Raw genomic sequence first — 26,259 nt, forward strand, 5'->3', positions numbered from 1 at the left:
TCAAATATAAATAAAACACTTAAATTAATCAAAGTTTACACAAAGTTATGCAACAGGTGTCGGCCAGTCTCCTAAGCTGTTTTTAAGTCATCCATGGAACATGGGTGTCGCTGGCTGGCCAGCCAGCAATTATTGCCCATTATTCGTTGCCTGAGAGTCATCCACATTGCTGTGGCTCTGGAGTCACACGTAAGCCAGACCAGATAAGGACAGCAGATTTCCTTGCTAAAGGGCATTAGCGAACCAGATGGGTTTTTCCAATAATCAACAATGGTTTCATGGTCAAGTGTAGATTATTAATTCCAGATTTTTTTTTATTGAATTCAAATTCCAATATCTGCCGCAGCAGGATTCGAATCCGGGTTCCCAGAGTATTAGCTGAGTTTCTGGATTAATAGTCCAGTGATACAATCACTCGGCCATCACCATCCCAGTTGAGTCTGTTCTGTCAGTCTTTTAGATCATGGCTCATCCTTATCTCAACTTCATCGATCTAAGTTAGTTCCATAACTCTTAATGCTCTTACTTATCAAGCAATGCCAGATTTGACATTTTTACTTGACCCCCAGCCTCTGGAGCTTCTTCCAGAGAGACGAGTTCTAAATTTCCACTAACCTTTTTGTGAAGAGATTTAAGATTGAAGTAAAAGAAAAAGGGGGAAAATGTGAACAAGCAGTCTCAGATGGTCATCAATTTCAACGATCACATTACATACAAACTTAGGAATTAGGAATAGGAGTAGACTGCTTGCCCCCTCAAACCCACTCCGTCATTCAGTAAGATCAAAGCTGATATGATTGTAAACTCAATCCCACACTCCTACCTCCCTCTGATAACCTTAAAACATACAAAAGCTTTGCTTTCACCACCTTTTGAGGAAGACAGTTCCAAAGACTCTCAACTCTACCAAAAAAATTCTCATCAGCTGTCTTAAAGTAATGACCCTTTATATTAGGTTCTCCCACGAAAGGAAATATCCTTACCACATCAACACTGTCAAGACCTCTCAGGATCTTAAATGTTTCAATCAGGTCGCCTTTAGCTTTTTTGAGCTCCAGTGAATACAAGCCTGGCCTGTCTAACCTTCTTACATGAGACACCCTGACCAATCCAGATATGAGTTTAGTCAACCTTCTGAACTGCTTCCAATGCATTTACATTCTTCCTTTAATAAAGAGACCAACATGACATTCTGTCATAGCACATCATTAAACTGAAATATAAAATAGATTACGTTAAATCCTGTCCATTGTCATCAGCTGCAACATCTTCCACATGAACCTGATCACACTCCTGTAGAATAAAGACAAAAATCATGAACATGGAATTATGCAGCAATATCAAACTTAGACTTGTAATCGCCTCATTAACATAAGAAGCCAAACACTGAGACAATCACATGGATCCTATGCCATTTAGCACCGTAATCCATGAGATTCTGTACATACTTTCCTACTATGCAAATTACTCTCGCTAGTTTGTAAATTGGACTAAGAACTGGATTGCAGAAATAGACGAAAAAACTAGACTAAGAAATTACTGCTCAGAGTTGAATTATCTATAATACAATGTTTATAGATAGTCAAAACATCTTAGCCTTCCTATCAGTCAAAAGTACGGACAAGGTCTTGTTTTGAAATGACAATATCAGTGTTCATTCTCTATTTGCCATGAACAGCACAACCGGAATAATCAAGATACTTAAAAGCCTGCACTAATCCATCATTTAGCATTCTGTAACAGAAGGTGTTGGTACAAAATAGATCTGTAGCATTTTTCCCAAATGATTTTTCCCCTGTGCTTCATTCATCAAATGATTCCACTTCTAACGGTTACACTTGACTTCAAAATTTACATGGAGACTTGAAGGAAATCTTTCAACGTAGTAGTATTTAGTCATCAATCAATATTCATTACCTCCAAGTCATTGAAGAACAAGTGCGTGTCAGCAAGATCAAAAATCATTTCCTCCATGCGTAGTCCTAATGTCAATGCTGATGTTGGGTCCTGCAGAGTAATCACATCAGTCATCAGAGGCATCACACACAACACGTAAAACATGGCCCAGTCATATTTGAGAGAAGATTTTAAAAAAAGATAATTACAAATTTGAGTGCAGCAATAAGCAGTAGGGATAATCGGTGCACTCCAGGCAGCTTGTGTGCCTCTGGAGTGTAATGGGAAGTCACAGAAAGGAAAAATGAGAAGTCAAAGTTCCTTTTCCTGACCAGTGTCCAGTGACTCTTGAACAGGGATGGATTTATCTATAATGTCTGCTACAATATCCATTACCAAAATCACACCAATGTGCTATCGAGGATTACATGTGGAAAATGAAAGGTCCCAGCTTTCCAAATAGGACAGTCAATCTTTCAGTAATACATGCCAATCATTCAAGAAGAAAATATGAGCAGGCATTAAAAAGAAACTTCATTGTGGTAACAAACAGACAAACTGTAAAACTATAAACAGTATCAGGAATATTTTGTGAGGCCATGATGTTTAAATGTGGCACACCAGGTACGTAAGAAGCAATGATACCTGTTATAATCTGCAACTGTCTCTCTCCTCCTCAGTGCAATTTTAATATGAACTAAGTGGTTGTGGATCTGCCTGCACCCAGTCTAAAAAAACTGTAGGTTGTCAGTAATCCGCAGCTCTGTTGTTATTAGTTAAGCTCAGCTGTATAGTTCAGCTTTGAGATTCTAAATTAAGCGAGCTGGAGACCAGGGCGTTTACTAATTTCATCACAATTCCATCACCTTCTGTTTAAGAATGAGAAATTGATGACCATTGTAGAATTTGCAGATCACAATCTGTCAATATGTTGGAACAAAGAGAAAGGCATATTACAAGGTATTATTTAACTTAATTGATTTTGTAAACATTGATGCGGCTTTAGGAATGGAAGATATTATTAATGTGGCTTTCTTTAGCAACTGAAGGCAGAGCGACCCCAAGAGGACTTCAAGTGAACCAGCAGTCAATTTTCCTTTCTATAAAAAGGTTTCTCCTGAAGCCAAAGCATTTTTCTGTTAATAGAGTCACTTTATCTGCAACTTCCAACAAATGCTTAGTAGACATTATACATAAAACCTGCAAGTACAATAGACTTCTCAAAACTAATACATTGCAAACCTATTTTAGTATTGTTCTACCTGCTATACTTTGCTATTAAATCAGTTTACATGAAGACTTTTAGCCATTTCTTACCTTTCCAAATTTTTGTGCATATGACCCAGTAAGTAGTGAATGAAATATGATAATGGTTTCATCCAAATCCCACACAAACACTCGCTGTAAAAGGAACACAGGAAAGAATATTACACACAAGTGATAAGTTGCCATCCAAAATCTTCTGAAGCCAAGTATGAAATAACATGTGTTTCTTGAACTATTTCCTTACATTCAATAAAGGCCCTAAACTCAAAGTTCTTGTAGACTTCGAGTGTGTGATCAACAGGGTTCCATTCCTAGTAATTTTACACCAAAATGACATACAGCAGTTCAAGACACAGAAGGATGATCGCAAAAATCCACTATCAGCCCAAACAGCAGTACTTGTACTTCTTTTAAGGTGCAAGGGGCAAGGTTTAGATAGATGAATGAGACATTTTTTACAGAGCGTCGTGGGTGCCTGGAATCTGCTGCCAGGGAAGGTGGTGGAAGCAGATACAGTAGTGGCTTTTAAGGTGCATCTTGACAAATACATGAATAGGATGGGAATAGATGGTCCCCAGAAGGGTAGGGGCTTTTAGATAAGTTGGGCAGCATGGTTGGTGCAGGCTTGGACAGCCAAAGGGCTTGTTCGTGTGCTGTAGTTTTCTTTGTTCTGAGTTAGAAGCTGTAGGTTCATGGTCAGCTCAAGGAGGTTAGGGTATAATGCAAGAGTAGCTACACTATCAGAAGTGCAATCTTTCTCAAGGAAAAACTTCCTGTTCTGCTATCCTTCAACTACACAGCAATATTTGAAGAGAAATAAGAGGTTGATGTTCACAGGTCTTGCAGCACAGAAGTCGACCATTCAGCCCATTTTGTGTCGGCTTTTTGAAAGATTTATCCAATTAGTTACTCACAATGGTTCCAATTTTTGTTTGCAAAATATTATCCAATTAAGTAGAGTTTGCTTTCACTGTACTTTCAGACAGTGCATTCCAAACCAGCCCAGTGCTAACCAACTTCCTTCAACTGGACCCAACCATCAGACAAATTATTTGTTGAGATCTTACATAGAAACATAGAAAATAGAAGCAGGAGAAGGTCATTCGGCCCTTTGAGCATGCTCTGCCATTGAAAGCCATGATTGATCCTTTAACTCAGCATCATTCTCCTGTGCTTTCCTCTTATCCCTTGACACGGAATTTAGAAATCTATTTCCTTTTTTAATATGTTCAGTGACTTGGCCTATAGTCTTCTGTGGTAGAGTATTCCACAGGCTCATCATTCTTCATCTCAATCCTAAATGGCCTAACCCATGTCCCTAATGTGTTACCTCCTGTTCTAGGCACCAACCCCACAGCCAGAGGAAACAACATTCCTGCATCCAGTCCATTCAGCCCTGTCAGAATTTTATGTTTCAATGAGATCTCCTCTCTTTCTTCTAAATTCCAGTAAATATATGCCCAGTCAATGTTGCCATCCCAGAAATCAGTCTGGTTAGCCTTTGTTACACTCCCTGTATTACAAGTACATCCTTTCTGAGACAAGGAGACCAAAACTGCATACAGTACTCCAGGCATGCTCTCACCAAGGTCTGCACAGCTGAAGAAAGATAGCCTGGCTTCTGGACTCAAATCCTCTTGCAATGCAGAAGACTGGTTAGCACTGCTGCCTCAGTGCCAGGGGCCTGGGTTCAATTCCTGGCTTGGGTCACTGTCTGTGTGGGTTTCCCCCAGTTTCTTCCCACAGACCAAAGATGCTTGGGTTAGGTAGATTGGCCATGCTAAATATCCCCCTTAGCGTCAGGGGCTACAGTAAATGCATCAGGTTATGGGAATAGGGCCTACGTGAGACCGTGGTCAGTGCAGACTCTCTGGGTCAAATGGCTTCATTCTACACGTGGGATTCTATGATTCTAGACATCTTGCATTCCAATCTACTTACTGTGCCTGCATGCTTGCTTTCAGTGCATGAGGACACCAGCTCCGCTTGTATGTCAACATTTTCCAATCTATCACCATTCAAATAATACTCTGCCATTCTGTTTCTCTGTTCGAAGTGGAGAACTTCACATTTATCCACATTATACTGCATCTGCCATGTATTTGCACACTCACTCAACTTTAAGGGGAGGCTGTGGTATAGTGATATTGTCACTGGACTGGCAAATCAAAGAGACCCAAGGCATTTCTCTGAGGACTTGGGTTCTAAACACACCATAGCAGGCAGTAAAATCTGAATTCAATGAAAATCTGGAATTAAAAGTTTAATGACGACCAATTGGGAACTAGCATTGTACCAGAAACAGTTACGTATGAAAATTACTTCAGTAATGTTGACAGAAAGAGAAGATAAACTTTGTCAAAAAAGTCCCACTGTCAATTACTACAAAAACCCATCTAGTTCACTAACGTCCTTTAGGGAAAGAAATCTGCCATCTTTACATGGTCCAGCCGACATGCGACTCCAGATCCATAGCAGTGCAATGGCCTATCAAACCAGGTCAGTTCAAGGGCAATTAGGATTGGAAAATAAATGCTGGCTCAGCCAGCAACATCCACCTCCCGCAAATTGTGATGAAAGTAGGCATTTAAGAGTGGTGAATGGGGCATATTTGGAACTGGAATAGTCAATAAGCTAAAAAGTAAAGTTGTTTCCTTTCATTTTAAAGATTGTTCAACTGATAATATTAAAGCTGTTTCATTTGATAGCGTTATATTTAAGCTGTGTTATTTAACAAAGTTGATTTAACTACAAAAAATCCATATTTTGCCAATGAAATCATTCCTTGGGAGAAATATCTTATCCTCACATCTATGATAAAAATGGGTTTAGTCTGGCTTTCCAATGCAATTTGGAATGCTGGTCCAATACCCAAACAAAAATGAATAAATAAAAAAACCTGTTTAAATCACCTTGAAGCCTCTTAACATCCTCCTCACCACTCACATTCCCACCAAATTCCATGTCATCAGCAAACTTGGAAATATTACTTTTGGTTCCCTCATCCAAATCATTGATGTATGTAGGGATTAGCTGGGGCCCCACACACTGATCCCTGCAGAAGCCTCTAGTCGCCATCTGCTTTGTAAAAAAGTTTGCTCATTTGTCCACACAGTTAGTCAATTTATTGTGTTTTTAGATGCGTAAGAAGTGGGAGTCTAAATGTCAATCTTCCTTTTTAAACTGTAAAATTACAGAAGCCAAACTACTACTTATTTCTGTAAATTGTCTCCATGATCAATCGTGCTGTACTTTTTCAAGTGCCCAAATGGCAAATGGTGATGGCTAGTATGCACATAGACTGTTCCAGTGTCAGAAGAAATGAACCTGGGTAAATATTTCCTCCTTCCTATCTTGAAGATTCTGAGGCTAATTGCAGCTTTATCATCAAATCCTTGCTCTGCTTCGTTGCAAAAGCACAACCCACATCTCCTCAAATAAGTGATCTTTCTGCCACTTGTTTAGAAGACAAATATGGCTGCAAATTCGCAACTAGCAATGTGCCAGAAACAGCGACATACAAAACTGCTTCAGCCATGTTAACACAAAGAGCACCTTACCATGCATCTTTGACACTCTCTATAAAGACTGACAGGTCTTCATTAAGAATACCTCATCCAACAGACCACAGTTGACAGCGCAAGAGCAAAATGCCAGCTCACCTATTCAACCTGTGAAGTTTGACAATGCCCGGTTGCCTTTTGACTCAGAAGAGAAGGCTGCTATTGAAATTTAGTGTACTTATAACTTTCCTGTTCATTGTGGGTTCAGATTTTATTCATTTGGATTTAGTATTTAAATAGATCATAATTTACAATATTATTCTTTATTGTAATACAATATAAATTGTCATAAATATTTATTTTTCCCCTCTAAGTGTTTTTCTCTTTAATATATTGCTCAGTGTACACTGATCTCTCCAACCTTGAAATCCTCAGCGAAACAGATATCTTTTGCACATCTTCAATACAGTAACAAATGATTCACTCCATCAGCCAGGTTACTTATTAGTTTGAATTTTATGCACTATCCACACACATTAGCTTTAAATTGGCTGCATATCACACAGTATAAAGTGGAAATCAAGATGAAAACCGCTCGTGTTTTGAAGTATGCCAGTAAAAGCCCACAGTTATGATTTCAATTTTGAATGGTTTACTAAAGAGGGGGAAATATTTTTATAAAAACGTGGAAGAGCATTTTAAGTTTTCATGCAAAGGTCTTTGCAAAATCTTAATACTGAAGGAATATGCAGCCTCTTTATGTTGTAATGTTGTGCATTTACCACATTCACAATACTTTCCCTAAATTGGTTATTTTAAATAATTATTAAAGAACAGTAGAAACTAGAGACAGTTCTGACTGAGCACAGACGAAGACGTCTGGAATTCTCCCATCGGAACCATGGCGGGTACGAGTGGGGAATCTAGCAAGAACCATAAAGTTGGAAAGCTAGAGGATCAACTTCCCGCTGGCTGGTGGCACGAACATCATTTACATTCATTGGTATCTCACGAATGCACATTAAAAACAGCTGGTCACCGGCATCCTGTCAGGACTTCCAATTTTGCATCACGCCTGTGTGAAATTACATTGATCTAGAACCTGACTGCTAAAAAGAAATGCACAAAGTGGTCCTCAGTTTGCAAGACTTCAAGCTGATTGCAACAAGCCTTTCTGCCATGTTCCTGAGCTGCTCCTGATGCGCTGTACTCTGCCAGGACAGACCAGTTCCTGCCCTCCACTGCCATGCCAAGCTGTCTTAATGGATGGAACTGTTCTACTGGACCTATTCACCCTCCTGTGTCACCGACTGGGATCTGTACTGCACCTGCAGCTGAGGGTAGAGGTGTCTCCTTCCCACTGAAACCACACACCATTGTTTAACAATGATGCCAAGCCCTTCAAAACTGCTAACTGACAACAGGCAGACAAATCATCTGCAGTCCATTAGGAGATTCGGAGGGCAACTTGCCTGTGCATTATTAATGAGATCCCAAGGGCAGAATTTCACCAATTGGCCAGTGGGAATGGTGCCACTGGAGCAGTCCACCACTACAATAAGACTCAAAAGGGAGAATTCCGCCTTCACCTATAGCCTTTAGTCGTATAGATCTGGAGTATTGTAAAAAGACCAGCACTGTCAAATTTTTTCATCTTGCACTCATCATTCCCTTTACAATTTAGTATTCTTGCAAATTGTCTTGATGAGTACAAAATGAAAAACTTCAACAGCACATCTCTATTTTCAGCAACACTCAACTTCATGAATGTGAAATAACACACAGCAACACTGTGAAAACAAATAGCTTGCCACTTCTACCCCTGTCATCGTACATGAAAATTTTTGTCATAAGTGAAATGTACCTCCAGTTCATTATCAGGTGCTGGTGAGGAACAATTCTTCTTTCCTTTCCCCCTGGATTTCCCACTGGGAATTTTACGAGATCGCTCCTCAAGCTCCTTAACTATTGTGGGTGACAGACTTTGAACTGCACCAGAATCTCCTAAAAAGAAAATTAAGCCAGTAGTTTTGAGAGTCAATGTGGCATTTTAACACATTCCATTTCCTTAAAAACACCAACATTTTTATACTGCAAAATCTCATGTCCTGTATTTTAATGATTTTCTCTTCAATCCAGGTTTAGTTGATTCTCTTTAAAATTGATAAGTGGACATTTCACTTCTTTCAAACTTTACAATAGCATTTCCTTTCAACAGCTTTGCACTACTGTCCTTTTCCAGTAGATCGAAACACAAATCCTACATCATTTTATACCAGATTTTGGTTGTTTGCAGGTTCCACAGTTCATTCATCAGTTCTCTTCAGCCTCAATAAAATAATACAACACCAGCAAGATTCGGGCAATGAACAAGAATCTGAGGACATTTGCTATCTCAACAAAAGTGCAGCTATTAGTTTGGAAAACATCCTGTTTTCTCAGTTCTTTTCTCCACTTTTGGTTATTTATGTCTGATACCACAGGTTTTACAGCACATCAGCACCACAATGAAACAAATTGCTTTGGCTGCAAAATCACCAAAACAATATAGGAGAAGATAAAGACCATAGGACATAGGAGCAGAATTCAGCCACTTGGCCCATCAAGTCTGCTCTGCCATTCAATCATGGCTGTTACCTTTCTCATCCCCATTCCCCTGCCTTTTCCCCATAGCCCCTGATACCCTTATTAATCAAGAACCTATCTCTGCATTAAGACACTCAATGGCCTGTCCTCCACAGCCTTCTGCAGCAAAAAGTTCCTCAGATTCACCACTCTCTGGCTGAAGAAATTCCTCCTCATCTCTGATTTAAAGGATTGACCCTTTAGCCTGAGATTGTGCCGTCTGCTTCCAGTTTTAAACAAGAAGAACAGCCACTCCCACATGATGGCGACACTGCATCGAAACAAAAAGGCTGCCTGATACAATTTGGCTCTCTTCCAAGTATTCAATATAAATTAGCATTTTCAAATGTGCTCCCTACAAAAGCTATAAGTTTACAATATACAGTGAGCATGTGTGGTACGTGTCAAAAATCTACCTTTTATGGTAAAATTTATGTAGGATGACATTACATCCATCTTCTGATGGTGGGAAATTAAATCTTGTTGGAGATTACACAGTTTCAATTCTGGTTTAAGTAAACAATTTCTTAGCGTGACCCAACAGCCTCAGCTGGAGTATAGCATCCAGACACTGCACTTTAGGAAAGATGCAAAGAGAATGCAGAGAAGATTCATCAGAATGATCCCAGGGATACGCCTCATCCACACGTTCCTCACTGTCCACTGTGCATGTAATGTTCTCAAAGAATTCCACCAAATTAGTCAAATATGATCTACCCTTCATGAACACTTGCTACATCCTTCCAACGGGACAATTTATACCCAGATGTCTCGCTATTTCTGCCTTGATGATAGATTCAAGCATTTTCCCTAGTATAGAATTTAAGCTAACTGGCCTATAGCTACCTGCCTTTATCTCTTTTTTTAAATAGTGGTGTCACATTTGATTCCAGGGATGACAAGCTTCAGTTACGAAGATAGATTGGAGAAGTTGGGAATGCTTTCCTTGGAGAAAAGAAAGCTGACAGAAGATTTGACAGAGGTTTTCAAAATCATGAACTGGTTCTTGATTCTTTCATGTGTCAAAGGAGAAACCATTCTGACACATGAAAGGATCGAGAACAAGATTTAAAGAAATTGTCAAAAGAAACAAAAACATCTTTCCCTCACATTAAATGGTTAATGTCGAGAATGCGCTGCCTGAGTGTGTGATGGAGACAAGTTCAATTGAAGTATTCAAGCGGGAATTAGACTGCTGTCTGAAAAGGAAGAATGGACAGGGTTACAGGGAGAAGGCAGGAGAATGGAACTCAGTGAATTGCTCATTCAGAGAGCTGACACAGACTCAACAGGCCCACTGGCCTCTTTCTTCACTGTAACAATTCTGTCAAATTAGACTTTGATCTCTGCCCATAGGGAACTATTTGCGTGGCAACCATGTCAGTGCACTGCTCTCCTTGCTTCAAATACCCAACAAAGAAAGGCTTCATTTTATATAATAATAACTAACGTCCTCTCACAGTAGTCCCTAAAGTTACATTCCTTGTAAAAATCCAAATTGCACATTTTGTTTTTCTGCTGAAAGTTGAGTCCAGAGATGCATACACATGGCATGCACCAAAATTCTCCATATGATGCATGTGCATCTCCAAACCTGGCTACTGTTAGGGAAACAATAGGAATTAGACGCTTTCTTTCCCCCAAGTTTGGGAGGAAAATAATTCTTTCAAAAGTTTACTACTCTCAAGGCCAAAAAGCCAGGAATCAATTGATAGATATTCGTTGGTGTTTAACAGGAATTTTATTTCTAAAGGAAGGATAAGACTTCTGAAGCAAAGAAAAATCAGATCTTATAGTAAATGAAGTGTTCTTCTGGGTTGCAACAGCACCTTTCTTTGGGAAAGCCAAGCATGTTGAATACTTACTTATTTACCTTAGCATCAGTCTGATACTCAACATCTTCCTTAACCAGCCCCAGATAATTAGTAAAGAAAATGCTAAAATCTGCGCAAAGTCAACATCCCTTCAACATGTTCCAGCACATTATGTATAAAGCATTTCATTATACAACAATACTGCAGATTTTTAACAGACCAACTCCTGAACAGAACTGTACTAAAGTGTATTACCAGATTGGAAACCCTGGTTTGCTGGACTGGGAACCTCTGCTTGTATTTTCTGCATCTGGTAAGTGACAGTTGTTGAGGTGCTGCTGGCAGGTAAAGAGTTTGGCGTTGTGGTTCCATAATTTGAATTTGGAAAATACGGCACATACTGACTTTGCCCAAGAGATTGGTATGTAGGATAATCCTATGGAAATAGCATGGATAGAAACAAGGATAGAAGTAATAACGTTATTTATATAAAATAGATAGAAGTAATAATATTATTTAAATTAAGTATTTTCAAAATACGACAGCTACAAATACACATTACCTACCTGATTCGAACTGCTCGGGCTTGCAGCACTGGTGACAACAATAGCAGCAGCAGCAGCGCTGCCAGAGTAACTACCAGCTCTGGGGAAACTGGTGCCTGAGAAAAATAAAATTCAATGCATTTTCAGAAAAGACAAGTATAAATACTTCAATACATCTCCAGTAACTGCTGAAACCATAAAAAAGAAAATATAGAATTGGTATAAATAATTAGGATAACTCTATACAGTAAATACAGCTAATAAATAATTCTCAATATTGCAAGACATACAACAAAATCCACATGTCCACCACTCACCTCCCCATAAATACTTCTGCACGAAAGGTAGGGGGTTGGGGAACACATTAGCAAATGTTTGGGAGTTCTGATATTGTGGTTTGAAGGGAATGAGAGATCAAGGAAGAAGAAATGGAGATAGTGGCAAGAGAGAGAAGGCATGACTGGTTTATGGGAAGCTGAAGGCGTCTGACAAAGACCAGAGTCACCAACAACAACTGCAGAAAAAGACATTTACCTCATCGAGGCAGAAGTTAATGACTGTTTTACTGCTATATATGACAATTTTCAATGTAAACCTTGCTCCCAATTGCACTGTACGAGTTTTATTAAAATATAACAATGCTGTGCAACATTGTGCCCCTCAGTAATAATGCATGAAACAAGATTTTCAATTTATAAACCTCCACCTCCAACCACCTTGAGGGAGGGGAGGGGAAGAGAGGGAGAGGAGGAGGAGGAGGTGGGTTAACACTGAGGCCTGTGTTATACATTTACCTTGAACTGGATATGCATAATGTGCTGGACTGGTCTGGTTTGCACTAAACCCTGTATTATAACTGAGGTATCCAGGCTGACTGGGTGATCCATCTTCTGTTTTCACACCAGGCCACAATGCACCTGAGATTAAAATAGCAACTGTTGATTAATGCTACTTTTACTGAACCAGATTATCAAAAGGAATCAACAAAATACATGAGTGGAAGCATTTGATGTGAACCAAATCTCCCTTGAGCTATTATTAATGAGACTGTTCTGAAAATCGTGACAGAAATCGCTTCAAGGTTTCAATCTACTGGATCCCAGTTATTATTTCTATGCTACCTTTTCAGACAAGACTAATAAAGTGGCCAAAGTTTCAGATGACCACAGTCTGCTCTCCGCTTTGAATGGTAGTGATTTAACCTGAGGATCACCACCGCACTTCAGACAAGGGACAAGGTTTAGAGGCAGACCTTCATGAATAACCTCAGTTGGTACTGGCATTGTACCACACTGTTTGGCGTCACTTTGCGTCAGCAACCAGCAGCCCAGGCAACTAAGCTTAAACCACTCCACCGTTCCATCCCCACCAAAAGGCCAATGTTACATAAATCAATCTGAAAGAAACCCTCTTCAAAGCATCATCCAAAATTCTTTGAACGACTTCACGTACAAGATGGGATGAGGGGCATTCATGCCAACAGTGCTGTACCCATTCTGTGAAGAGAGGTGCAGAATAAGCTTACCGAAGGGAGGTAGTCCATAAGGCTGACTTGGTTGCGAATATGTCGTATAAGATGCTGATTGTTGCACAGTTGGGTATCGAGTCTGCCCTGAATAAGAAGCTTGCACTATTGGTGGAGAAAAAAGGTGTGGATATGGCCTAAAAAAGTTAAAAACTGATTAGTCTGAAGCATCTTTAAACCATAACTGATCAGTGTGAAATAAATTAAAAGGGCTCAAATGCTTCTCACAAAAAATGTGGAAATCATCTAGTACACAGAACATAGAAAAACTACAGCACAAACAGGCCCTTCCGCCCACAAGTTGTGCCGAACATATCCCTACCTACTAGGCTTATCTATAACCCTCTATCTTACTAAGTCCCATGTACTCACCTAGAAGTCTCTTAAAAGACTCTATCGAAGCCACCTCCACCACCACCGCCGGCAACCGATTCCATGCACCGACCACCCTCTGAGTGAAAAACTTACCCCTGACATCTCCTCTGTACCTACTCTCCAGCACCCTAAACCGTTGTCCTCTTGTGGCAGCCATTTCAGCCCTGGGAAAAAGCCTCTGAGAGTCCACTCAATCAATACCTCTCAACATCTTATACATCTCTATCAGGTCGCCTCTCATCCTTCGTCTCTCTAAGGAGAAACGACCGAGCTCTCTCAACCTATCCTCATAAAGCATGCCACCTAATCCAGGCAACATCCTTGTAAATCTCCTCTGCACCCTTTCTATGGCTTCCACATCCTTCCTGTAATGAGGCGACCAGAACTGAGCACAGTACTCCAAGTGGGGTCTGACCAGGGTCTTATACAGCATTATCTCCCGACTCCTAATCTCAATTCCTTAATTGGTGAAGTACATCAATACACAATTCACCGGTACACCATACGCCTTATTAACCACATACTCCACCTGTGAAGCTGATTTGAGAGTCCTATGAACCTGGACCCCAAGATCCTTCTAATCTTCCACACTGCTAAGAGTCTTACCCTTAATATTATATTCCGTCATCCCATTTGACCTGCCAAAATGAACCACCACACACTTGTCTGGGTTGAAGTCCATCTGTCACTTCTCCGCCCAGTCTTGCATCCTGTCTCGTTGCAACTTCTGACATCCCTCCAAACTATCCACAACACCTCCAACCTTGTGTCATTTGGTAAACTTACCAACCCATCCCTCCACTTCCTCATCCAGGTCATTTATAAAAATCACGAAGAGCAAGGGTCCCAGAACAGATCCCTGGGACACTCCACTGGTGACAGACCTCCATGCAGAACAAGACCCATCTACAACCACTCTCTCCCTTCTGTGGGCAAGCCAGTTCCGAATCCACAAAGCAATGTCCCCTTGGATCCCATGCCCCCTCACTTTCTCAATAATTCCCAAACTGATATGTTGCAATTATTTCTGATTCAACAGTCAGAAGAAAAACTGGATTACTACAACAACTGAGCCAATGGACCAATAATGAATTTAATTCTCATCAGTGAAGAAACAAAATTATCTGAAATGTTTTAACACTTGTAGTGATTACACAATTGCGTAAGCTCGGTAAAATACTGGAACCAGTATTGGTAACTGACACCAGGCATATTCACAAAATGAAACCCTCCCATCAGTACTTAGGGGTTCAACTAACTGGCAAGAACATGGAAAATGGAAACATGCATAAAAATAAATCTCCCCATTAATGTATGAACGGTATAAAAGGTTAACAATCCAATTTTTCAGAATTTGTACAATCAAGTCATTGGGAAAAAGCACACAGAAAATACACTTAAGCTTAAAATGCCCAAGAAAAAACTGCCCTCCCCATTTCACAATAAAAGTGCAGATGTAAAGGAGGCAATCGAGTGAAATGTAAAATCCTTCACTTAAAAATAAAAACTTTCTGTAAATTCATAAAAGCTGTAAAATTGAGAGCAGCAAGCAAGTTCAAAGAATTATTTCTCACTCAGAGGATCTGATTAGTCTAATTTCCCATTCCTAATTGTGACAAATTTACTGCACCCATGTCCAATCACTATAGAATCCTCCTGACGGACCCCAGGACCCCACTTTTTTTTTTAAGTGAGCTGCATGCCCATCGAATCTCAGCTCCTCATTGGGTTTATAATCAATATACACCCATCCGGACAAGTTGTCTACTACAGCAAAGGACTTGTGTATGTGGCATGAAAATCATAACTACGGAAAACATCAAAAATTTTTCATCCAAAGAGTGTCATTCTCATGAAATAAGTTAACAAGGAAAGGCCTTGGAAGTTGACAGAATGAATGGATTTGGGAGACAACGTGAAAGGAGGGATTGAGAAATATGGCAAAAAGGCAACTAAAATGGTTTGATTTATGAAAAATACTGGCTTTTTCCAATGGCTTTTGCACTATCTGGAAAAAAATTGTGTGTTTTGTGTGTCCATGGTCAAAAAGTCACGTTTGGTCAAATTAAGAAAACCATACCAACTTAAAGCCAACATTACTCATTTAAATTGAAACTTACTTTGTAGGAAACATTAGCAAGTTATCTTGATTTGGCACACGTGGACTATAACCTGTGCAGGTTATAACTGTAAAAAGAAAAAGGAGATATTTAAATTGCCTAGAACCCACATTAGAAAGTTGTTACCTCCTTGTCCAACTTTGTTCAGATTAAAATTGTTAATGTACAAAGTCTTTGCTTTCATAAAGCAAGACCACCAGGATGTTATCAAACTTTTTAAATGCAGCATGAAATGCATTCAACAGGTGATGCTTAATCTCAAACACAAAGCAGTTCAAACTATCAATTAATATTTTTAATGCAACCTATCCAAAAGTGTTTTCCAAAAACTTATGATAAGAATGATCTCAAAAAGAACCTCTTTTGCTCCAATGGGAAAAAAAAAGTCACAGATTCTGAACTCAAGTGCAGAGCATGAGTATTGCTGGAGAGGAAATCCTATTAAAAATGAATTAAAATGTGTCTACAGCAATGCACACAATGTCTGTAATAAAATTGGGGTGCTGGAGATGATGTGACCAGATCACTGATGCAAGGCTGCAGAAAAATCAGGACTAGGAATTAAACATTTGCAAGATATAATGTGATTAGAAAAGATCCAGTAGGAAAGTGGAGAGGTGATGTTACTGTTCTTATTCAGAATAAATAATCCAGAGGCTATTGCCCTCAAGGTCCTGATTAATTTAGAATGTAGTGTGAACTTCTTCTCTGTCCTCCCTACGTTGTTTACTCCAACACGGAGCATGACAACTAGATTTACCCTCTCCCTTTCCAAGTTCCACTCCAGTCACTGATGTGGATACAGAATTTTAAAGGTTACAGGGATAAGACAGAAACAAGAAGCAACAGTAGGCAATTCAGCCCTTAAAACCTGCTCTACCATTCATTTCAATCATGGCTGATCATCAAATTCAATATTCTGATTTCCCTTTCCCCCATATATCCCTTGATGCCTTTAGCCCCAAGGGCTAGATCTAATTATTTCTTGAAACCAGACAACGGTTTGATCTCAACTGCTTTCTGTGGTAGTGAATTCCACACATTCACCATCCTCTGGAGGAAGAAATTTTTCCTCAACTCAGTTCTAAAAGGTTTACCCTTTATCCTCAAACTATGACCCCCAGTTCTGGACTTCGCCACCATTGGGAACATTCAAACCCTATTAGAATTTTTAAAGTTTCTATGAAATCCCGTCTCATTCTTCTAAATTCCAGTGAATATAATCCTAAATGACTTAGTCTCTCCTCAAACGATGGACGTGTCATCTGACAAAATCAACTTGGTAAACCTTCTCTGCACTCCCTCAATAGCAAGGGATTCCTTCCTCAGATAAGATCTCCAAAACTGCGCACAATACTCCAGGTGTGGCCTCACCAATGCACTAACAATTCAGCAAAACATCTTTATTAGTATACTGAAATCCTTTCGCTATGAAGGCCACATACCATTCGTCTTCCTTACTACTTGCTGCACAGGCATGCTTACTTTCAGTGACTGATGCACAAGGACATCACAGTCTCTCACAATCTACACCCATTCAAATAATAATGTCTTCCTATTATTGCTACCAAAATGGATAATCTCACATTTATCCACATTATATTGCACATGCCCATGCACTCAGCCTGTCCAAATCATGCTGAAGCATCTTTGCAATCTCCTCAGCTCACCCTTCCACCCAACTTTATATCATCTGCAAATTTGGAGATAATACAGCCAGTTCCCTCTTCAAATCATTAATGTATAACGTGGACAATAAATTATCAATGCCACAGCCGGGCAAAGATAGAAGCAGCGAGGTTGTTTCCACTGGCAGGTGAAACTAAAACTAGGGGGCATGGCTCAAAAATTTGGGACCGAGTTAAGGAGGAATTTTTTCACTCAAAGGGTTTTGAATCTGAAGAATTCCCTGCCCAGTGAAGCAGTTAAGGTTACCTCATTGAATGTTTTTAAGGCAAGGATAGACAAATTTTTGAACAGTAAAGGAAGTAAGGTTAACGGACAGTGGCTGGGTAAACGGAATGGAGTCCACGCAAAGATCAGCCATGATCTTATTAAATGGCGGAGCAGACTCGAAGGGCCAGGTTGCCTAGTCCTGCTCCTAGCTCTTTTGTTCTTATGAAATGTTGGGATTCTGGGCTTTCTACATAGATTGCAAATAGTGCCTTTCCTAAAGGAATTCCACTTCAATTATTTGACAGGAAAATTGGATTCCTTTGACATCATTTGAAGGTTGAAGTGGCATTCACCAGAATACCTACTTGGTTTGAATTTCCACACAGAAGAAACTAACACATTTTGACAAGGGTTTGAACAAGATTATTCTGACCCATTGAGCCACAAGCAGAGATGCCCCAGGTTCCATCTCATGGCCTAAACTTGGGTGTAACAGGCACAATTAAAATTTGCAGATGGCAGAAAATTTGAAGTATCATGAACTCTGATGCAGATAGTGGTAGATTTCAGCAGGACATAGACAGACTGGAGGAGTGGAAGGACACAGAGATGATAAAATATAACTCAGAAGATCGTGAAGTGATACTTCTTTGGAGGAAGAACAAAAAGAGAGCACAGAAATAAGAGGAGGATAAGACCATATAGCCCATCAAGTCTACTCCAACATTCAACAATATCATAATCGATTTTGGGCTTCAACTTCACATTTCCACCCACTCTCCATAGGTCAAAATTCCAAGTACCAAAAATCTATCTCAGCCTTAAATGAATCTAATGATGGCACATCTACAACCCTCTCGGGTAGAGAATTCAAAAGAATTATAATGCTTTCAGTGAGGAAACTGATCACCCTTTTATCCTGAAACAGGCAATAGAAACTCAGAACTTCTAAAGGAAAGCAGGAACAGAGAGACCAGAGATATGTGTGCACAAATCACTGAAGGTGACAGAGCAGTTGCAGATGTGGTCATGAAGATATTTGGGATTCTGGGCTTTCCAAATAAAGGTATCGCGTACAATGATTATAAAAGCAAGTCATGATGAACCTATAGAAAATGTTGGTTTGGTCTCAACAGAAATCTTATGTATAATTTTGTACGCCACGCTAAAGGATGGATGCAAAGACTTGAGAGGATGCAGCAAAGATTTAAAAGAATGGTTCCAGGATAGATTGGAGAAGCTAAGGTCACAGTCCTTGGAGATGATTGAGCTGTGATCTGATGGAGGTGTTAAAAATTATGAGGGATCTGGATAGAGCAAATAGAGAAAAATATTCTCAGTGGCAGAAGGGCCAGAATGAGAGGACACAGATATAAGGTGACTTGGTAAAAGAAGCAACGGTGACAAAGAGAAATATTATATACAGTAAGTGGTTAGGATCAGAAATCCACTTTGTCGGAGTGCATATGCAATTGTGATTTTCAAAAGAGATACGTAAACACCTAAAGAAAATAACTTGCTCGGTGATGAGGCAAAGAGCAGGACAGTGGAAGCAGCAGAATTGTTGCTGTATAAAGTCAGCAAATACATAATGTGGAATGGTTTCTATCTGTGCTATAACCATATATGAATCCAATCAAACACTGTTTTCCAAGAAAATTGAATATAGCCAAGGCACTATAGTGTCAGTAATTTGGCTTCCTTGGGTTCAAGAAATGGAAGAAGGGGAGTTATCCAACTGGATATTGGATTCTGTATCAGTACAAATACATTCCTGCTGTACATGTGTTTGCTAGGCAGGATCAAAATCAGACTCAGCTCTAAACTTCTGTAGTTAAATACTCATAGTCAAGGTGCACAATTCTTGCGCACTACACAGACAAAGCATTCCGTTCATAGAGAAGAAAAGGAGAGAGTGCAGAATATAGTGTTACAGTCACAGCTAGGGTGCAGAGAAAAATTAACTTAATGCGAGGTAGGTCCACTCAAAAGTCTGATGGCAGCAGGGAAGAAGCTGTTCTTGAGTCAGCTGGTATATGACCTGAGTTTTGTACCTTTCACCCTGATGGAAGAAAGAGGGAGAGAATGCCCAGGGCGCGTGGGGTCCTTAATTATGCTGGCTGCTTTTCTGAGGCAGCGAGAAGTGTGGATAGTGTCAATGGATAGGAAACTGGTTTGAGACTGGGCTTCATTCACGACCCTTTGTAGTTTCTTGTGGTCTCGGACAGAGAAGACATATCAAGCTGTGATACAAGCAGAAAGAATGCTTTCTAAGGTGCATCTGTAAAAGTTGGAGAGAGTTATAGCGGACATGCCAAATTTCCTTAATCTCCTGAGAAAGTAGGTGTTGTTGGTGGCTTTCTTAATTATAGCATCCGCATGGAGGGACCAGGTCAGATTACTGGGGATCTGGACACCTAAAAGCTTGAAGCTCTCAACCATTTCTTCTTTGTCTCCACTGACGTAGACAGGGGCATGCCCTCCACTCTGCTTCCTGAAGTTGATAACTATCTCCATTTTGTTGACCTTGAAGGAGAAATTGTTGCACCAGTTCACCAGATTCACTAGCTCTTTCCAGTATTATGTCTTCATTGTTTGAGATCCAACCCACAACGGTGGTGTCATCAGCAAACTTGAAAATTGAGTTGATGGGGTATTTGGCATATAGTCAGAGATGTATAAGGAGTATAGCAAGGAGCTGAGGACACAGCCTTGCAGAGCACCAGTATTGGGGATGAGCGTGGAGGTGGTGTTGCCCATTCCTTATTGACTGGTCTTCAGTTAGGAAGTCTAGGATCCAGTTGAAGAGGGAGGAGCTGAGTCCCAGGCAACAAAGTTTGCAGATGTGTTTTGTAGGGATAATGGTGTTGAAGGCTGAGCTGTAGCCAATAAGTGTCTGACATAGGTGTGCTTGTTATCGGTGTCCAGGATTGAGTGTAGGGCCAGGGAGATGGCATCTGCTGTGGACCAGTTGCGGCGGTAGGCAAACTGTGGTGGATCCAAGCAGTCTGGGAGGCAGGAATCGATTTGTGCCAATGACTAACCTTTCGAAGCATTTCATAGTGATGGATGTCAGAGGCATCACATGATAGTCATTAAGGCACGCTGCATGGCTTTGTTTTGGCACCACGATGATGGCTGTTTTCTTGAAATAGGTAAGGACCTTAAATTAGTGTAAAGAGGTTGAAGATGTCTGCAAATATCCCTGCCAGCTGGTCCGCGCAGGATCTGAATGCTCGTCTGGGCACCCCATCGCTTTCCGTGGGTTGACTTTTAAGAAAACTACTCTGGTGTCAACAATGATGACTTTGGATACAGGTTCATACAAGGCTTCTGGGTTGGAGGGCACGCTCTCGCTGACTTCTTGCTCAAAACGGGTATAGAATGCATTGAGTGCATCAGAGCTGGCAATTTTACCTGCTATCATCTTGTAGCCTGTTATGTCTTGCAGACCTTACCATGGTTGGCAGGAGTCTACATGGCTAACCTGGCATTCTGGCTTGGTCCGGTACTGTCTTTTGGCATCTCTGATGGATCTCCATCGATTAGATCTGGCTTTCTTGTATCGGTCAGGGTCGCTTGGACTTGGACTTCAGCAGGCAGTGGATATCCTGTTCATCATGGCCACTGGTTGGGAAACACGCAGATTTGCTTCTTCAGTAAGTGCGTAGAAGACTGTGCCAAGGAAGCCAGTAAGATCTGATTTACCAAAGTGTGGGCAGGCGATAGAGTGGTGGCATTTTTGATATTTGTGTAGAGCAAAGAACAGCACAGCACAGGGACAGGCCTTTTGTTCCTCCAAACCTGCACCAATCACATTGTCCTATCTAGACCAACTGCCTCTAATCCCCATCTCTTCATGATTGTTGCTGCCTCAACCACCTCACTTCGCAGTGTATTCCAGGCTCCTACCACCCTCTGTGCAAAAAACTTCCCCCGCACATCTCCACTGAACCTTCTCCCACCCCCCCGCCCCAGCTTGAACTTATACCCCTTGTAACTGTCATTTCTACCCTGAGAAAAAGCCTCCAACTGTTCACCCTATCTATACCCCTCTTAATTTTATAAACTTCTATCAGGTCGCCCCTCAGCCTCCGTCTTTCCAGGGAGAACAATCCCACTTTGTTCAATCTCTCTTCATAGCTAATACTCTCCATACCAGGCAACACCCTGGTAAATCTTTTCTGTACACTCTCCAAAGCCTCCACGTCCTTCTGATAGTGTGGTGACCAGAATCGGACACAGTATTCCAAATGTGGCCTAGCCAAGGTTTTATAAAACTGTCACATAATTTGCCAACCTTTATACTCAATGCCACGTCCAATGAAGGCAATATGCCATATGCTTTCTTCACCACTTTTTCCACCAGTGCTGCCATTTTTAAGGATCTGTGGACTTGCATGCCCAGATCGCCCTGTGTGACTATGCTCCTGATGGTTCTGCCATTTATTTTATACCTTCACCTGAACTGAATCTACCAAAATGCTTCATCTCGCATTTGTCCAGATTAAACTGCATCTACCATTTCTCCACCCAATTTTCCAGCCTATCGATATCTTGCTCTATTCTCTGACAATCTTCATCACTATCTGCAATTCCAGCAATCTTAGTATCATCACGGAATACTACAGTGCAGAAGAGCCTCTTCAGCCCATCGAGTCTGCAGGGATGCATGAAAGGCCTTGACTTGCCCACCTAATCCCACTTGCCAGCACTCGGCCCATAGCCTTGAATGTTATGGCATGCCAAGTACTCATCCAGGTACTTGTTAAAGGATGTGATTCATCCCGCCTCCACCACCCTCCCAGGCAGTGCATTCCAGACCATCACCACGCTCCGGATAAAAGATTTTTCCTCAAATTCCCCCTAAACCTCCCATCCCTCGCATTTAACTTGTGTCCCCTCATAATTGACCCTTCAAATAAGGGGAACAGTTGCTCCCTATCCACACCCCTCTATTTTGAGCAACTCACTCAGGTTGCCCCTCAGTTGGCTCTGCTCCAGAGAAAACAACCCTAGCCTATCCAACCTCTCTTTATAACTTAAATGGTCATCTCCTCAGCACCCTCTTCGGTTCATTCACACCCTTCCTATAATGTAGCGACCAGAGCTGCACACAGTACTCCAGCTGTGGCCTCACCAAAGTTCTGTACAACTCCATCATGACTTCTCTGCTTTTGTAATCTATACCCTGATTGATAAAGGCAAGCGTGCCATATGCCTTTTTCACCACCCTATTAATCTAACTTTCTGCCTTCAGAGATTTATTGGCAAACACACCAAGTCCCTTTGTTCTTTGGAACTTCCTAGTGTCAAACCTTTCATAGTATACTTCCTTTTCAAATTACTCCTTCCAAAGTCTATCACCACAAACTTGCTAATCAGGCCAGCTACGTTTTCTCCCAAGTAATTTATATAGAGGTCCCAGCACTGATTTCTGCAGAACACCATTAGTTACAAACCTCCATTCAGAAAAACACCCTTCCACCGCTACCCTCTTCTACGGCCAAGCCAGTTCCGAATCCATCTAGCTAGTTCACCCCTGGTGCCATGTAATTTAATCTTTGCAACAACCTGCCATGAGGAACCTTGTCAAATGCTTTACTAAAGTTCAAGTAGAGAACATCCACGGCCCTTCATCAATCATTTTTGTCATTTTCTCATAAAATTCAATTAAATTCGTGAGATATGACCTCCCCCGTACAAACCATGCTATCTGCTGCTAATGAGACCATTCAGTTTCAAATGTGTATACATCCTATCTCTAAGAATCTTCTCCAACAATTTCACTATCACTGGCATCAAGCTCACTGTAGCAGATGTCTGGGATGTTTGGGCCTCTGGTGGAAGAGATGCTTGGTGGTATCTTGGTAGAATGCTCTTAACCATGGCTCTTCAACGAAGGGCTACACGTGACCAGTGTAAATAGAGTTGTACCAAATCAAGGAGTGAACACTTTGGTGGGGAAAATAAATGGTGAGGAAATAAAATCCCTATTGTAAAGCATTTGGAACTAGCCAATCTTAATTTCAAGGATCTGCAGAAGATTGAGGGCAATTATCTCCTCCGGGTCCAATCCTTAAACAGTTTTAACCTCTTTTGCAAACTACATATTTTAAACAACTAACTGCAAAGCTGTGACATGCACTGGTAAGATTTTACCTGAACCTGGATATACATCAACAGATCTGTTCCCTCTGGGAGTTTCAGATTCACTGCTTTGAACCACTTCATTTTTAACTATGTGAAGAACAAAGATTTAAAAATAAAGACAGGGTCAAAGGAATGGACACATCACTCATCCTGACACATAAAAGCCACTGTTCTCGAATGGAGAAATAATTCACATACAATGTAATTGTATACCATGGTGAATAATGAGGAAGGAGACAGGTAGGTTTAATAAAAACGCAAGGGAGTTGGAATTCAGCAAAAAAAAGAAATAAAAAGTGCAAGAACTAATAAAGCCAAAAAGCTTTGATAAATCCATTATATTAGCAGTAAGAAAGTGGCAAAATTGAAATTAGTTTCATTAAAGTTGGCTGTAGGTGAAACAGTAATGATCAATGAAAGAAATGGCAGGTTTTGAAAACAGGATGAGAATTCCTGAAGATGTTAACCAGGATGATGCCCAAAGTGGAGGGAATCAATGTAGAAAAAAAAGTAAAGTGTGCAAATTATCAGTTCAGTTTGTAGTGTGTGGTCTGGCCATTCAGACCAGAAGATGAAAGTTCAAATCTCAGAGCTAGCCAGTTACAGCCAGGTTAACAATCAGTGCCTTCAATGTCTGGGTTAAAAGATGCAACAGATGGAGGAAAAAGATATCTGGCATGACTTCCACTCCCAGTCATCCTCAGTGGAATTGGATGAATGGATTTTGGACTCCAAAGCAGTCAATTAGGCACCTGATACTTAGAAGTAACCATAAGCTTGACTCACCTTCTGCTTCATTCAGCACTGTTAGGTTACTCGTCAGACTGCCAGGCTCAGACTTTTGCACATCATTTCTATTTGTGTGACTCTGCAGTCTGATTAAGTTCTGCAGTTCTCCAGTCCTGGGGGAATAGAAAGAAAAAAATATAAGTTTTAAATCCTTTCAAACACTGTCATTGTGCAACCATAAAATTTGAAATGATTAAGGTATGGTTGATGAAGCTTCTCTCTATTCACTATTTCTGAAGAACTACTTCTGGTCCATTCTATCTGATGTCCAATCAGAAAGAGGATGACATAACCAACAGAATTCCTCCAACACCCCCAAGCTAAGTTTTACCAGGGGCAGAGCCTAGGCATTTGTGAATAGCTTCCCCTCTTTGCTCATTGAAATCTGGGTGAAAATTGAAAAAGATGAACATTGGCTTTTAATGCTAAAAACAAACTCTGCTAAAAACTAACTCAACAGTTTGTAGTGCTGGATTGGGAGAAGGAACGTTAAGTTGTTGATAACAATGCACAAACATGGGCGCTTCTTTGAATCACTAGGCCAAAGGGCTGTTTGAATCTTCAGAGGCGACGTCTACACAACATTCAATTTTAATGTTTTTATGAAACAGTTTGGCAGTTTTTGCCCATTTTGGCCACACTGCATGTTCTTAATGCACTTCTCTCCATTGGTCCACACTGCTTCTGACAATTCTAGCCTGCACACAACTGGCTTTTAAAAACTGACATACACAAATTAGAATTGTATCATTGCACACAAAGGTCTAACAGTTTACCTAAATCACTTAGTGACTGCATTCAGATCCCTTATGTTTTGCATAAATCACATCCATTTGAAATGCTCTGGCTTAGTCTCTCTTTTCCATAGCACACCCATTTCTTCCATTGCATTATATCCACCGGATGGTGCTCTGGGTTTATTGGTATAAAGCCCCTTTATTTGAATGAACACCAATGCTCCCACTCTTCCATTCTCCATCAAATATAGGACTCAATTGCCTTCCTAGACAAATGGCTTAACATGATGCTAGCCACTGCCATCCAACACACCCAAACCCTACTGGATATTTGTCCAATATTAAGTGCTTGCTAGTTTGTGGTGCTCACTGGGTTACTTGTGGAATGATCCTTGGATCCCAATGCCAACTTTTCTGCTGTATTAAAAGGTTATGTTTATTTGAACAGGCAAAGTCTTTTCCTTACAACCCAGCTAGCTCTGTTGTTAGATACTGAGGCTCTTAATCCCAGGGTTATGATTTCATGCCACATATTTGATGATATTTTTCTTAAATATTTTAAGAAATGCGGAAAAACAATCCACCTGTCATTCCTAGGCATATAGGATTCACTGCTAGAATAAGTATTTGGAAACAGTATCACTTTATATGATAATTTGAAAGCCTTTACCTTAAATAAAGCTGTCAAGGGTGAATAAAGATTCAAATCAAAATCCATCACAATCAAATTTTGAACACTGAAGAAAAGATACATTATAGAATGGACACTTACAAAGCAAACGCATTTACATTTTTCCACTTATACTGCACTGCTCACATGTGGGATGTGCTCTCTCTCTCATCTTGTGACAAATAAATGCAACCTTAAAACTACTATTTATTAATACATTAATAAGTTAATATACAATCTGGAAATCACTTGAGCTGGGAGAAGACAAGCTACAAACTTTCAAATGCAGTATTAAGAATTCAATCAGCACATAAGGAATTAAAAATTTCAAATACATAAACGTCT

The 26,259-nt window shown here is 40.4% G+C and overlaps 1 protein-coding gene across 2 annotated transcripts in view; it reads right to left on the reverse strand.

Annotated features, from left to right (window-relative positions):
- LOC145358016 (protein phosphatase EYA3-like) overlaps positions 1 to 26,259 on the reverse strand; it is a 59,297-nt gene that overhangs the window by 9,472 nt on the left and 23,566 nt on the right. Inside the window, exons 4-14 of one of the 2 annotated variants that reach the window (XM_080211703.1) lie at positions 24,505 to 24,620; positions 23,728 to 23,805; positions 15,670 to 15,736; positions 13,175 to 13,311; positions 12,444 to 12,566; positions 11,671 to 11,765; positions 11,360 to 11,540; positions 8,530 to 8,669; positions 3,214 to 3,297; positions 1,918 to 2,007; positions 1,235 to 1,293 (exon numbers count right to left, since the gene is read on the reverse strand). In XM_080211703.1, the coding sequence (XP_080067829.1) occupies positions 1,235 to 1,293; positions 1,918 to 2,007; positions 3,214 to 3,297; positions 8,530 to 8,669; positions 11,360 to 11,540; positions 11,671 to 11,765; positions 12,444 to 12,566; positions 13,175 to 13,311; positions 15,670 to 15,736; positions 23,728 to 23,805; positions 24,505 to 24,620 (1,170 nt within the window). The remainder of the gene's footprint in view (positions 1 to 1,234; positions 1,294 to 1,917; positions 2,008 to 3,213; positions 3,298 to 8,529; positions 8,670 to 11,359; positions 11,541 to 11,670; positions 11,766 to 12,443; positions 12,567 to 13,174; positions 13,312 to 15,669; positions 15,737 to 23,727; positions 23,806 to 24,504; positions 24,621 to 26,259) is intronic. The other variant, XM_080211704.1, reaches the window with a different exon arrangement.

Source organism: Carcharhinus amblyrhynchos, chromosome 24 (assembly GCF_965287045.1).
Source record: "Carcharhinus amblyrhynchos chromosome 24, sCarAmb.v2.hapA, whole genome shotgun sequence".
In the NCBI taxonomy this organism is placed as follows: Eukaryota; Metazoa; Chordata; class Chondrichthyes; order Carcharhiniformes; family Carcharhinidae; genus Carcharhinus; species Carcharhinus amblyrhynchos.